The sequence below is a fragment of the Gopherus evgoodei genome, chromosome 3, assembly GCF_007399415.2.
Source record: "Gopherus evgoodei ecotype Sinaloan lineage chromosome 3, rGopEvg1_v1.p, whole genome shotgun sequence".
NCBI classification, from domain to species: Eukaryota; Metazoa; Chordata; order Testudines; family Testudinidae; genus Gopherus; species Gopherus evgoodei.
This window is the reverse complement of record NC_044324.1, coordinates 203,748,500-203,762,755: the sequence shown is the minus strand read 5'-3', so window position 1 is coordinate 203,762,755 and position 14,256 is coordinate 203,748,500. Positions and strand designations below refer to the sequence as shown.

Genomic DNA, 14,256 nt, shown 5'->3' with positions numbered 1-14,256 from the left:
TGTTGTGCCAATTATCAGACAGCACAAAGTGCTTCTGGAGGTCTCTCTCCCCAGGGACCCTTCATGCCATCTCAACATTGCTAAGGGTAGATGAGCAAAACAGAGAAGCAGGTTAAACCAGAACTAGCAGCTTTAGCTTCTTGTTCTGTCCAGCCCCAGTCAAAGTCACTTTGGGGACAGTCACAGCAAATAAATCCACATTCAGATGGCTGTGCAAAATCATGGAAACCAAAGGTCTGACACAAGTATTTGAAGTGAAGAGACCGCAGTGGTGGAATATAGATTGTCCCAAGTGTCAGTCAGTGAGACACGTTGTGTTGAGATATGCTGGCTGGTAGACTGCCCATTTCTATGTTCAGGTTTTGTAGTGTTGGAACATTGGCCTAAGAGTCTGATAGCAAGAGCATTCTCAAGTAGAGACTACTGTTACTTAGTCTTTACTCCAAAAGTTGTGTGTGTTTTGGCTTGAAGTAGTAAAATGCATAAGGACAATTGGTGCTCAACAATTTTTTTATCACACTAGAAAAAGATGCTTCCCAAATCATGCCTCTTTTTGTAGAGAAAAGCTCTTTAAAGAAATGTGATGAAATCTTTGGTCGTCTCAGCTCTGCTTTCTAATTCTTATTTGTAGAGAGTTGGATGCAGTTTAGACAAAAGCCTTTAATTTTGTTTAGAGTGCCCTGAGGCACTCATTGAGTTTGTAAATCCTGGAGTTATTCCAGCAAGAGACTGGAGATTTCAAGGTGGTTATGCCTCTGCATTTGTGGTTCCACTAGCTTGTATCCGCATGAGGCCTTCCCAATAAGACTTTAAAACATAGTTGCACCCTTTTTTCTTTGATATACTCAGAGGAAGACTTAAAGAAGAAACACTTCTCAGAAGATCCTTCAACTACCAGAGTATATTATTAAAAAGTAGTCTTATATGAAAAGAAAAAGCTATATATGTGTTAATTTTGTGTGTGCTCTGTGTTGGACAGTTCTTTGTTTTAAATTCTCCAAAAGGAATTAAAGATTGATCAAAAAACACCTCTGCGGGTTCTTCATAGAAGGCCTTTAGCTGTAAGATCTCGTGTCATTCACACCATGAAATCTGAGTACATAGATGACCATCACTTTCGCCTGCATCTGAAAACTCAGGCAGGGACGTATCCTTTGGACCTACTGCCTGATAAATTTTAGAACCAGTGCATTGTTACCATGGTCATACAGGCAGTGTTTTCTTTTGCAAGTGCTAGTGTAGTCTGTTTGCATTATAAGCCCCTGATTTTTCAACAGTTCATACATTGGGTTTTAAGCTTTTTTTCTCAAGTTTGCTTTGAGCTGAAACATATACAAGTTACAAGCTCAGAAATGCAATTGGTATATATTGTTTTGCTTAGTAACAAAAGAAGCCCCTAATTATTTTCAAGGTACAGGAGAGCAACAAATATATAGATATACACAGATTTCAGGCCCTTTATTTATCTGTAATTTAAAAATGGAGTGTTGCAAGCCTTTGGCATATTCTAGATTGGGATAAAGATCTGTGCCAATTGCTGTGTTTTTTTGCCTGTATTTCCACTGAAGTCTTCAGTGGTGTTTGGAGGGCAGCATTTGGCTCTGCATCTGTAGTATAAGCACTCAGTTTTTTTGTTTTGTTTTGTTTTTTGTTTTGTTTTTTTAAGTAAAACATCTCAGTATTGAAGTTAAGTATCAGACATGGTCAATAGTACTTTTCAGATTGATTTGGCTAGTAGCAGTATACACTTGCTGTGTGTTCTGAGTGGATGTGTTAAGAAATTCTCAGTTTTGCCTGAAAAACACTTTTTAATCCATCCTCTTGGTTCTGGTTCTTATATGGGCCTCCAAAACTGCGTGAATAAACCTACCAAGAGTCCTATTCCAGCTTCCATTGAATCAGGAGAAATGTGTTTCATTCTCTAGATGCAGTGGAGGGCGTGAGGGAGGTTCAAGATATGTAATTAATTTATATTTCTAAGTTTGTTAGATCCTGGGTTAAATGTATTTAGTTTTGTTTTAATATTTGCCTAATACTTAGATTCTAAGAGTCTGATTAAGAACAGTTAGCAGTATGATTCACTCATTTATTATCTGAGAAATAGTTATATAACATTTTTTAAATTAAACCATTCTAATGACTGAATATTGGTATATAGTATCAGTGGTTGCTACTTACTGTAACAGGTTTAGAATTTAGTAAAATGTCACTACCCACTTTAAAACAAACAAAAGCATGGATTGTAATCAGAAACAAATAGATTTTGGTATTTCTGCTTTGTGTTTTTCGCCATATCCTTTTCACCTTTCTTCATTAATCAGCTCCAATCACTCAGGGCCCACACTCACTTTTCCTTAAGCGAGATCTAGTTACATTAAAGAGTTTGTACATGGAGATTTTGGAAGAACAAAACCCAATATTGGCTTCCTACTGAAGAGAACTGCTGACATTCTGGAGCTGGATGTAGAGGTAAACTGTTCATAATATATCTGGGTGGCCAAACTGTGGCTCGCGAGCCACATGTGGCTCTTTTATAGTTCAAGTGTGGCTCACAGAGTTGTGTTCCCCCTCCCCCCCCCATGCATCCCCATTCTCCACCTACCAGACTAGTGGAAGGGAGAGCTTAGGGCTCTGCCCTGTATCATAGTGAGTGATGCCTGCTGAGAGTCTGAGGGCACAATGTAAAGGTTGGCCCCCCCAACAGCTTGAATCATGCCCCCCCTTACCCTCAGTGGCCCCTCTCTGCAGCTTCCAAGTGTTGGCTCTGTGTGGAGAGACAGTAGCAAACAGCTCGGAGCTGCAGGGAGAGGCCTCTGCCTCTCCTCACAGCCAGCCACAGCTCCCAGCTTGCTGGCTCCAGCAGCTGCTATGCAAGGAGGGGCATAGCAGCACCATGTGACCAAGTGGGGCCAGCAACACTTGGCAAAAATCGGGGGCGGGGGAACAGGATCCCACATCCTGTCCCCCCACATTGCTTCTGGCTTCTGCCCAGCAAAGAAGAAGGTCTTGGAGATTCAGCCTGCTGGGGCTCAGGATTTCAGCAGGAATGGGGCTTCAGCCCGAGCCCTGGAAGGCACCTCTCTGGGTGCTGAAGCCCCGAGACAGTCCTGCAGGGAATGGGGGAAGCCCAGAGCCCCAGCAGGCGCACCCTGGCTCTCAAACTTCTGAAGATTGTCATATGCAGCTTGGAGGGTCAGTAAGTTTGGCCACCGCTGTAATATATCCTATCTTGATGTCAGCAAAGCAGTTGCATTTATAAGGGTTTGTCTACACGTGAAAAATAATCCAGAATAAGGTACAGTATGAATTTTAAGCAGATTAACTATTGCAAAATGCATTACGTTCCTTTGGAATAAGACAGTTTTATTCCAAAATAAGAGCATCCACGTATGGAGTTGATCAGGATAGTTATTCTAGAATTATGCCTTGTGTAGACAAGCCTGTAAACTGTATGCATAAACTTTCTTGCTTTGGCCTAATTAACAATCCTTACTACCATTAATGCCAAATATGATGTTAATACAAAATAATCGTTAAAATTTTAAACTCATAATTGAGCCATATAATCCGATGATGTCATAGACGTCCTTCACTGACGTCTTCGGGGCTCATTATGGGAGCAGGAATCTGCTTACCCGAGGAAGGGTCTCCTGGATATATCGTGCTTATTTAAACTCTGGCTTTATAATGTCCAGCAGTGCATGGTGGAGTGTAGTTTAGCAATAGGGAGTTTTGCTCTGCATATTATGCATACCATACCCTCTCCCTTTAACAGAACTTCTGAGAAGTGGGACTGGATCAGAAGTAAGAGCAATGTAACCTTTCGTATCAGTGCCACTGATTCAAATGCAATGCTGGATAACAGCTGACTACTTGCTGGTAGCCTCAGCTTGGTTTCTAATTGATACCTATCCATATTACAGTCTCATTACCCAGACAGCAAATGGGCATGAAGATTAAATTTTTCTTGTACCAAAAGATGGTCCCTGCAAATCAGGAGTTAGACACATTGGTAGGGCAGAGTATGGGAGGAAGCCTGGGCTGTACCTAGGGTGACCAGATGTTTCGATTTTATAGCGACAAGTCCGAATATTTGGGGCTTTTTCTTCTATACGCTCCTATTACCCCCCACCCTCATCCCGATTTTTCACACTTGCTATCTGGTCGCCCTAGCTCTACCAGATCTTAGGATGAAGGGAAGATTTTGCAAGTATTAAAAAACAGGCATAATCACTAATTTCATAGTAAAAAAGAAAAGAAATAGAGAATGACTTAAGAATTTAGGATCAGATAACTTAAGCCTCTATCACAGAATAAACACACAGAGTCGTCTGTTTGGAATCCCAATTAGAAATCCTTTAAATAATAAATGAATTCCTGGCGTCATTGAAATCGGTAGGAGTTTGGCCTGCAGCATGGCCAGGATTTCACCCATCTACATTTGAGGAACTGCACACGTGCTAGAAATGTTTAATTCTACTGTCATAATCAGTATTGTCATCTGACTACATATATTTTAAAATATAGTGATTTACTTAAGAAAATGATGGACTAAAATAAATTATTTAGTTTCTGGAATTTCTAATGGAATTGGTGAAATATAATTGTAAAAAATTATTGATGCTGTGGTGATTCTGCTTTCATCATATTTTTAACTGCAGAGAACAGCGTAGGCTTGGGTTTAATATTTAAACAAATGGCTGCAGTTTAATCTTTTTTTTTTTTAACGTGAAACAGCCAGCATCAGGATTTTATCTTTGCTAACTGTATCCCTGTAAAGGGGAAGGGGTGAGGAGAAGGAGCCTACAAAGACAGCTGCTGAACATGAGCAACTACTGCTAGACTGCAGTTGATAAGCATTGCTCTCACGCTGTCAGTGCAATTATTGCACACAACTATGAATGATGTCTGGGGACTTGAAAATAATTAGTCATTTTACTAATAATGGATTTTAGCCTAGCCCAAGAACCTAATCTTTTTATGGAGTAGGTATGATTAATTTAGGCAGTCTTGAAGCCAGTGTGTTTAATGTGCCATCATTGTGACCCCTACTTGACAAATGCCTGATGCTTCAGTGCTGCCTCAGGAATAAGCTGGCAACAAATTTACACCCAAAGGGAATTGGCCCTGGGGCCTCTGTGAGGCCAGGGGAGAAAGATAATCCAGATTTCATTAATTGTAAGACTTGCTGCTAATAAAGTATGTGTCAAATATGATTTGTGCATTTTGACCAGAAGTAATGATGACTTAATCATCTGACCTACATAAAATCAGCCATCTTAATTATTTTTGAATGAACTATACATGGTGAGGAGTCAAATTTGGGGAGTGATCAGACCTTACTCAAACTCTGCCCGCAGTTCCAAACGCCATCCTCAGTCCCATAATACCTGAATGTTTCTGCTGTATTGATCAGCAATAACAATAGTTATTAATCACATTTAACTCACCCTAATCAGCCTGAAATACTATTTAGAGCTGGCTGGCTGCAGCCTCAGACCAACATCACTGCATTAGGTCACACTTGGAAAAGCCTAGTGTAAACTGAAAAGGTTAAAAGCTTTTTGGCTTTTTCAAAATGCAATCTTACACTGCGCAGAAATGTATGGGCCACCAGAGAAATGCAGATACCCCATGCCACTGTGTCCTAGCTCACTCCAACTTTCTCTTGTGCTATGCTGTTTTGCAATGTCTGTTTAATAATTTGTTCCCCTTTGTATGAAAGTTATTCTTTTGTTAATATGCAGAAAGCACTAGTGGCAAGTCTCTTCTAAAACACCAGCTCTCCTGATCTAGTGATTTTGCTTTCCACCCCCACCCCCCTTCTCTTTTAGTCTGTTGATGTTGATTGGCCTCCAACCCTGAACGATTAGAGTCTTTCAAGCTGGGAAGAGGAAGAGTGACTTGACTCTCTTATCAGGAGCTGACAACAAATTGAACTGTGCACCGTATGATAACTTGTTTATCCCCTGCAAAATATTTCTGTTGAACATTTGGATCATGTTGATCTGTCAGGTTTTTTAATTGGCTTAAAAACTCAGGATCAGTTGATGTTTGTTCAATTAATTTGCAGCCTTATTGTAAATAAATTACTGTCCCATGTAAAGGGGTCTCTGACAGGCAGCTGTATTAACAGCAGTAAATGGTTTCTTTAAAAAAAAAATTATTTAGAGAGATGGTCAAACCCTGATCTTTGCAAGATATACCAAATATGCATTCCTGAATACTGTTTGAAACCCTCTGATTGAAAAGAGAAGTTCCCCTCCCTCAAACCACACATACCATACATCATCTAATTTTGTTCCCAACCAGAAAAAAAATGTAGATGCATGTTTGTATCAGATACCATAAGCATAATCTTCTTATCTAGATATTTGTACCACTTCCCAGAGCAGCAGTCTAAAAGCCTGATTCTAAGTACGCCAACGACTATTCATGTAAATGAGGATTGTCAGGATCAGACCATAAATCAATTATATATTGTTAATCTGGAATTCTGAAATCAATGGGACTACTCCCGGAGTGAGGTACTGCTCAGCATGAGTAGGGGCAGCAGAATCTGTCCTACAATATTTTCCCCATATATGTACAAGTGCTGGTTAGATTTTGATTATTGTAGGGGGCGGCTGAAAACTTTACACCCAGAAATTCAGGAGGTACCTAATACTCCTATTATCTTCTGTAGGCCCGGGTCCCTGACCAGCCTACATGTTCCATATCTCCCCTCTTCCTGAGCCCCCCTGTGCAGCATGAGAGATGTAGTCTAGCTGGGGAATCCAGCACATGAAGGAGAGTGGGGACGAGAGGTGCCTGAACCAGAACTCTTTGATGTACCATAGTGGCATTACTGAAAAGAAATATTTGAGGTTTTGGCTGACAAACAAACATGTTGGGGGTTTTCTTGACAAAAGTTTAAAATTCCAACAGAAAGTAGCTAATTTATTTTTTTTAAATTGATCTAGTTGAAAACAAGTTTCCATCAGAAAAAGTGTTTCAATGGATTTTTTATCATCCCTAGGCTATGCTTACTCTGGTCATTGATTAATTTTATTTTAGTGAGCTACTTCTTAGGCATAATACTGGCAGGTCCAAGTTCCTCTGTGAAAGAGCTGTAAAAGTGGCCATATGTTTGTGCTACATTTTGCGTGGCAGGATAAAGAGTTGCAGGTTTACACCACATCCCACTTCTTGTACAAAAAGTGCAAGACAGATAAAAAGTTCTAAGTCATGATAGAATTTTAGCATGAAGTAGACAAAGGGCCCAATCTACAGCAAGACAGCTAATTCACTACCCGTATACCTCTACCAGTAGTAGGAATGGTGAGGCTGTCGTATATCTGGTTTTCTGGCATTTTTATGTTAGCAAAAACATTTTATGTCTGCACTGCCAGTGGTGAATCACAAGGCCCAGTTTTGTCACTGTAGCTGAAGTATATAGAAGCATATGAAAACTTGTGTATAAATTGAGCCCCCACTTTAATATGCGAGTGTGAAATGGCCTCACAGTTGTAACCCAAATCAGAAATTAAGAGGAATTCCTTAAAACACGTCTTGCTGTTTGATAAAATCAAGACTGAGTGACTGCATCATAGAGCTGTTTCTGTGCCTATGAAGCACAAAAAAGAGATGAATAATACATAGTCAGGAAGAAATTGAGGGGATTATTAGATGTTTTTTCTTAGTGTTTCAGAAATATGTCAGGTATTCTGCAAGACATACTGCTATTTATGTGGTGGTGGTGGTGGGATGAACAGTTGGGTGGACTATATCCACTGTTAGGGTCAGGAAAGTTACCCTTAAAGATTTCAGCGTGGCACAGCATGTCAGCTTCCAGTGTAGGGCCAGGCCTCAAGAGTCTGCAAGTTGGCATAGTTCTATTGTCAAGAGAGGTCTGAGGAGCTTTTCTGGAATATTCATAGTAATTCTTCCTCTTTGCCCATGATTGGTTGTCAGTGCTCATTTAAGACACCTTAAATTAGTTCCTCTGCTCCACTATCTCCAACATGTAAACATGGATGCAGGAGTTCAAAAATACATTCCTGTTTCTTTCTAGAATCAGAGCAGCATAATTTAGACTACAAGTTTTGTTTCTAATATAAAAGTAACTATGAGCAAACACTTCCAGCAATAGTTGACTTTGTAACTAACTGTCCACACAGATGATTATCTAACACTAAGGGTATGTCTAAACTAGGGGATTATTCCGATTTTACAGAAACTGTTTTTTTAAAACAGATTGTATAAAGTCGATTGCACGTGGCCACAGTAAGCACATTAATTTGGTGGTGTGCATTCATGTACCGAGGCTAGTGTCGATTTCTGTAGCATTGCACTGTGGGTAGCTATCCCATAGTTCCCGCAGTCTCCCCTGCCCATTGGAATTCTGGGTTGATCCCAGTGCTTGATGGGGCAAAAAACATTGTCGTGGGTGGTTCTGGGTACAGCCTTACCCCTGCCTCCATGCAAGTAGCAGACAACTGTTTCGTGCCTTTTTCCCTGGGTGAACTGTGCAGATGCCATAGCATGGCAAGCATGGACCCTGCTCAGCTCAAGACAGCAATCATGGACGTTGTAAACACCTCACGCATTCTCGTGCAGTCAGTGCTGAACCAGGACCTGCAAAACTTGTCGAGGAGGCAGCAGCTATGGCAGAGCGACGACAAGAGTGATGAGGACATGGACACAGAATTCTCTCAAACCATGGGCCCCTGCACTTTGGAGATCATGCTGGTAATGGGGCGATGGAATGCCGATTTTGGGCCTAGGAGACAAGCACAGACTGGTGGGACTGCATAGTGTTGCAGGAGTGGGACGATTCCCAGTGGCTGCGAAACTTTTGCATGCGTAAGGGCACTTTCATGGAACTTTGTGACTTGCTTTCCCCTGCCCTGAAACGCCAGAATACCAAGATGAGAGCAGCCCTCACATTTGAGAAGTGAGTGGCGATAGCCCTCTGGAAGCTTGCAACGCCAGACAGCTACCGGTCAGTTGGGAATCAATTTGGAGTAGGCAAATCTACTGTGCTTTGGCTACTTGCATCACAGCAGCCCCCAGTCATTAAGCTGCTGCTACGAAAGGTTGTGACTCTGGGAAATGTGCAGGCCATAGGGAATCCCATTGCAGCAAAGCCATCCACTAATTGTGGTGGGGCGATAGATGGAACCCATATCCCTTTCTTCGCACCAGAGCACCCAGTACATAAACTGAAAGGGGTACTTTTCCATGGTGCTGCAAGCAGTGGTGGATCACAAGGGACGTTTCACCAACATCCACATGGGATGGCCGGGAAGGATTCATGACGCTCGCATCTTCAGGAACACTAATCTGTTTAAACGGCTGCAGCAAAGGAATTACTCCCCAGACCAGAAATTAACAGTTGGGCATGTTGAAATGCCTGTAGTTATCCTGGGGGACCCAGCCTACCCCTTGATGCCATGGCTCATGAAGCCATACACAGGCAGCCTGGACAGTAGTCAGGAGCTGTTCAACTACAAGCTGAGCAAGTGCAGAATGGTGGTAGAATGTGCATTTGGCCGTTTAAAGGCGCGCTGGCGTACATTACTGACTCACTCAGACCTCAGCCAAACCAATGTCCCCATTGTTATTGCTACTTGCTGTGTGCTCCACAATCTCTGTGAGAGTAAGAGGGATACCTTTATGGCGGGGTGGGAGGCTGAGGCAAATCAGCTGGCCGCTGATTACACGCAGCCAGACACCAGGGCGATTAGAAGAGCACACCAGGAAGCGGTGCGCGTCAAAGAAGCTTTGAAAACCAGTTTCATCACAGGCGAGGGTACAGTGTGACTGTTGTGTTTGTTTCTCCTTGATGACCCCACCCCCGAGCCCGATTGACTCATTCCCTGTAAGCCACCCACCATCCCCCTTCGATTAGCTCTTGCTTCCTAAGGAAATAAAATCACTCTCATTTAAAAATCTCGTATTCTTTTTTTATTAATTATAAAAAGAGGGCGAGAACTGACAAGGTAGCCCAGGTAGGGTTTGGGAGGAGGATAGGAGGGAAGGAAAAGGCCACTAAAAAAATTTCACAATGACAGCCTTTTGGTTGGGCTGTCCACTGGGGTGGAATGGGTGGGTGCATGGAGCCTCCCCCCACACGTTCTTAGTCCTCTGGTGGGTGAGGAGGCTAAGGAACATGATGAGAGGGGAGGGTGATTTATACAGGGGCTGCAGCAGCACTCTGTGATCCTGCTGCCGTTCCTGAAGCTCCGCCAGATGCTGGAGCATGGCCGTTTGATCGTACAGCAGCCCCAGAGTTGCATCCCGACACCTCAGATCTTCCTGCCACCACCTCTCATCTCGAGCGTCTCTCCTCTCCTCACGTTGGTCCCTCCTGTCCTCACTGTCACTGGCATCTTTCCTGTAATTTGATACCACGTCCTTCCACTCATTCAGATGAGCTCTTTCATTGCGGGTCACTTCCATGATTTCCGAGAATATTTAGTCTCGCGTCTTCTTTTTCCTGCCGCCTTATCTGAGATAGCCTTCAGGATGGAGGAGGGAGACTTGAAAAATTTGCAGCTGCAGGAGGGAGAGAAAAAAGGGAGAGAAGTATTTAAAGAGATACATTTTACAGAACAATGGTTATACTCTTTCACGGTGAACACCACTATTCACCTTTCGTAGCACATGTGATCTCACTACAAGGTCACATTTTGCATCTTAATATTGAGTGCCTGCGGCTTTGGTGTTAGAGATCTCACAGACGCAGGTCCGGGCATCAGAATTCGGCTTGCATGTGGCCATGGTAAGCCATTGTCTTTCGGCTTCTGCAGCCTTCATATATCCAGTGCCCTCCTTTTCCAAATAGCAAGCAAAGCCCGTTGAGTGCTGCTTCTTTCCTGTTAACGTGCAGCACCAGAACCGCCCCCATCCAATTCTCTGGGATGATCGCTTTACCGCTCCCCCCACCACGTGGTTTGTATCATAGAAGATCGCTGCTAGTCAACCTCCCCCCCACCGCGTGGCTGGTAGCAGGGAAGATCCCAGGTAGCCAAACACGAAAAAGCTCAGCGCCAATCCTCCCCGCCCCTTTCCGCTTGGCTAAATGCAGGGAAGGATTTCTTTTCAGCCACAGGCAAACAGCCCAACCATCTCTGTCCCCTTAATTAAATTCCCGTATTTCAACCAAGTTACCATGAAAGATATCACGCTCCTGAGGATAACACAGCAAGATAAAGAACGGATGTTGCTTGAATGCCAGCAAACACCGGGACCGTACGCAGCTAGACTTTGTCATGCAGTGATACCAGATTACTTGCTACATGCATGGTGTGGTCAAGTGTCCTACCATGGAAGACGGAATAAGGCTGCCCTGCCCAGAAACCTTCTGCAAAGGCTTTTGGAGTACCTCCAGGAGAGCTTCATGGAGATGTCCTTGGAGAATTTCTGCACCATCCCCAGACGTGTTAACAGACTTTTCCAGTAATTTTACTGGCCGTGAATGCATCCCAAGTCCTCAGGGCAAATTAATCCATTAAAAAACGCTTGCTTTTAAACCATGTTTTATATTTACAAAAGGTACACTCACCACAGGTCCCTTCCATGGCTTCATTGTCTGAGATAGTAGCTTGGGAAGGCTGGGAGGGTACTTCTGTCAGGCTGAGAAAAAGCTCCTGGCTGTTGGGGAGAACGGAGTGCTGTGTGCTCTCTGCAAGCTCCTCCTCCTCTTCATCTTCCCCATCCGCAGAATCCTCAGGCAAGGCTAAGATTACCCCCACCTCGAATCCATGGACAAGGGTGGGGTAGTTGTGGTGGACCCCCCCTAAAATTGCATGCAGCTCAGTGTAGAAGCAGCAGGTTTGCGGCCCTGCCCCGGACCTTCCGTTTGCTTCTTTGGTTTTCCGGTAGGCTTGTCTGAGCTCCTTAACTTTCACACGGCACTGTACTGAGTCCCTGCTGTGGCCTCTATCAGAGCCTTGGAAATTTTTTTAATGTTTTTTCATTTCGTCTTTTGGAACGGAGTTCTGTTAGCACGGAATCCTCTCCCCATATAGCGCTCAGATCCAGTACCTCCCGTGCAGTCCATGCTGGAGCTCTTTTTCGATTCTCAGACTGCATAGTTACCTGTGCTGATGAGCTCTGCGTGGTCACCTGTGCTCATCAGCTCACCACACTGGGCAAACAGGAAATTAAATTCAAAAGTTTGCAGGGCTTTTCCTGTCTACCTGGCCAGTGCATTCGATTCCAGATTGCTGTCCAGAGCGGTCACAATGGTGCACTGTGGGATAGCTCCCATAGGCCAATACTGTCAAATTGCGGCCACACTAACCATAATCTGACATGGCAATACCGATTTCAGCGCTACGCCCCTTGCTGGGGAGGAGTACAGAAATTGGTTTTAAGAGCCCTTTATATCGATATAAAGGGCTTCGTTTTGTGGACGGGTGCATTAAATCGGTTTAACGCTAAATTTGGTATAAATGCGTAGTGTAGACCAGGGCTAAGAAAGGAAGCAACATGATGGAAAACATAAGAAATTGAATTCACAAAAGAGAAACCCAGTGCAATTGTCTTGATTTCTTGAAAGAACCTATTGAAGTGAACTAGATAAAATGATTTCTAAATTCCAAAATCTATAGGGAAAAATCAGCAGGAATAGACAGCAGATATCACACAACAGCCCCTCCTGTCTGTTACAAAGCTAACAAGGAAGAGAGAGAGAGAGAGAGATCTGCTAATGCTGTCTTAGTACAGAAAAACACTCTGGTCTCCATTATCTCCAATATTCCTCTAATATATCTTGTGCTATGGAAGTTGAGAGCTAGAATATAGATGGATGATGAGATTGTAAGGGCTATTTTAAAATACAGGGTCTAATCTCCCTCAGTGCATCTGCAGAGCTCCCAAAGATCTTAAATCAAGACAGGCTTTCCCTAATACATCTGCATTGGGGTATAATCAGGGGTGAAAGTAACTTAACAGACTTACCAGTACACAGGGTGGCCAGGGTCCTGGGCAAGGTAGCGGAAGGGGACTCTGGGCTCCTGGAAGCGCTAAGGCCAGGGCCAGACTTCCCTAGTCAGCCTTTCAGCGCTGCCCAGCCCACGCCAGCCATGGCTCCGGCAGCAATTTAAAGGGCCCAAGGCTCCCAGTTGCTGCTACCACGCCAGTGGCAGCCAGCAGCCCCACACCCTTTAAATTGCTGCTGGACCCTGGAGCTCCCACACCAGCGACTGGAACCCTAGGCCCTTTTAAAATTGCCAGGCCCTGGGGCAGCTGCCCCTTCCCACACAGTCAGCTGCGTACCAGCGGCCACCTTCTTACTGGTACAGCTTACTTTCACCTCTGGGTATAATGCACATGAAACTAAGCTGGTAGCTAAGGTGCCTATACATGTAACCATCCGATTATGTTCATTGGCTGTGTCGTGAAAGTGATCACAAAATATAAAGAAAATTCTGAAAAGCTAATGTAATTTGTTTTGCAACTTTGTTAAAATCTGCAGGTTTTAGAAGAAAATAAACCCTTCTCTCCTTCAGCCTGTGTGTGTGTTTCTAATTTACATTGCAGAACTGGAACTAAAATAAATTATACTTTTAATTGAAAAACAACATCAGGGCAAAACTTACTCACCTTTACTCTTTCAGGTAGCGTCACTGAATTAAGGTGATGGCTTGTGTGAACAAAGGGAGCAGGATTTAGTCTGTTATAGAAACTTATCAGATCAGAACTATGCAAACCATTAAAAACAAAAGTTTCCTATTCTATTCAGAATCTAATGGCACTGTTGTCCCTCAAAGGTCATAGGAAGTAGGGCAGCCAATAAGAAAACTGACATTAAACCCAGTATTGAGCATTCTTAAACTTGAGTGATGTTTCATTTAACTCAACAGGACTTAGTGTGGGAATAGGATTTGCAGGATCAACTCCCATAATGCAGAAGAAAAAGGTATGTTAAAATAACTAGAGTGGGTGATATGTGGTAAATCTAGAGAACATCATCCCCTAGTATTCACTACTCTAAGGAAAAGGTCCCCTGGACGTTACATTTCAAACAATAGCTGTGCAGCTGCCCTCTGAAACTTAGTTTTTGGATGTTTTTGACACCATCAAGAAGCCTGAGCCCCTGCCAAAATATCCCTAGTCATTTTTCAGAAAGTAGGCCTTGGGCCTACACAGAGTTTTTGCACGGATCTAACCTGGTAGGTTTAGTAAAGGTATTCATATTTGTAGCGATCCCAATAACCACCTTTACACCAGTGTAACTACCTATCCACTAGAGAGGTGTGCTGATTT

The 14,256-nt window shown here is 43.2% G+C and overlaps 1 protein-coding gene across 2 annotated transcripts in view; it reads left to right on the top strand.

Moving 5' to 3' along the window:
• Nucleotides 1–6,122, top strand: part of PUS10 (pseudouridine synthase 10) — a 76,292-nt gene extending 70,170 nt beyond the window's left edge. For both annotated transcript variants that reach the window (XM_030557841.1, XM_030557840.1), the window contains 3 exons: nt 1,005–1,147; nt 2,370–2,469; nt 5,835–6,122. In XM_030557841.1, coding sequence (XP_030413701.1) covers nt 1,005–1,147; nt 2,370–2,469; nt 5,835–5,873 — 282 coding nt within the window. In that variant the 3' untranslated portion in view covers nt 5,874–6,122. The remainder of the gene's footprint in view (nt 1–1,004; nt 1,148–2,369; nt 2,470–5,834) is intronic.
• The last annotated feature ends 8,134 nt before the right edge of the window (nt 6,123–14,256 follow it).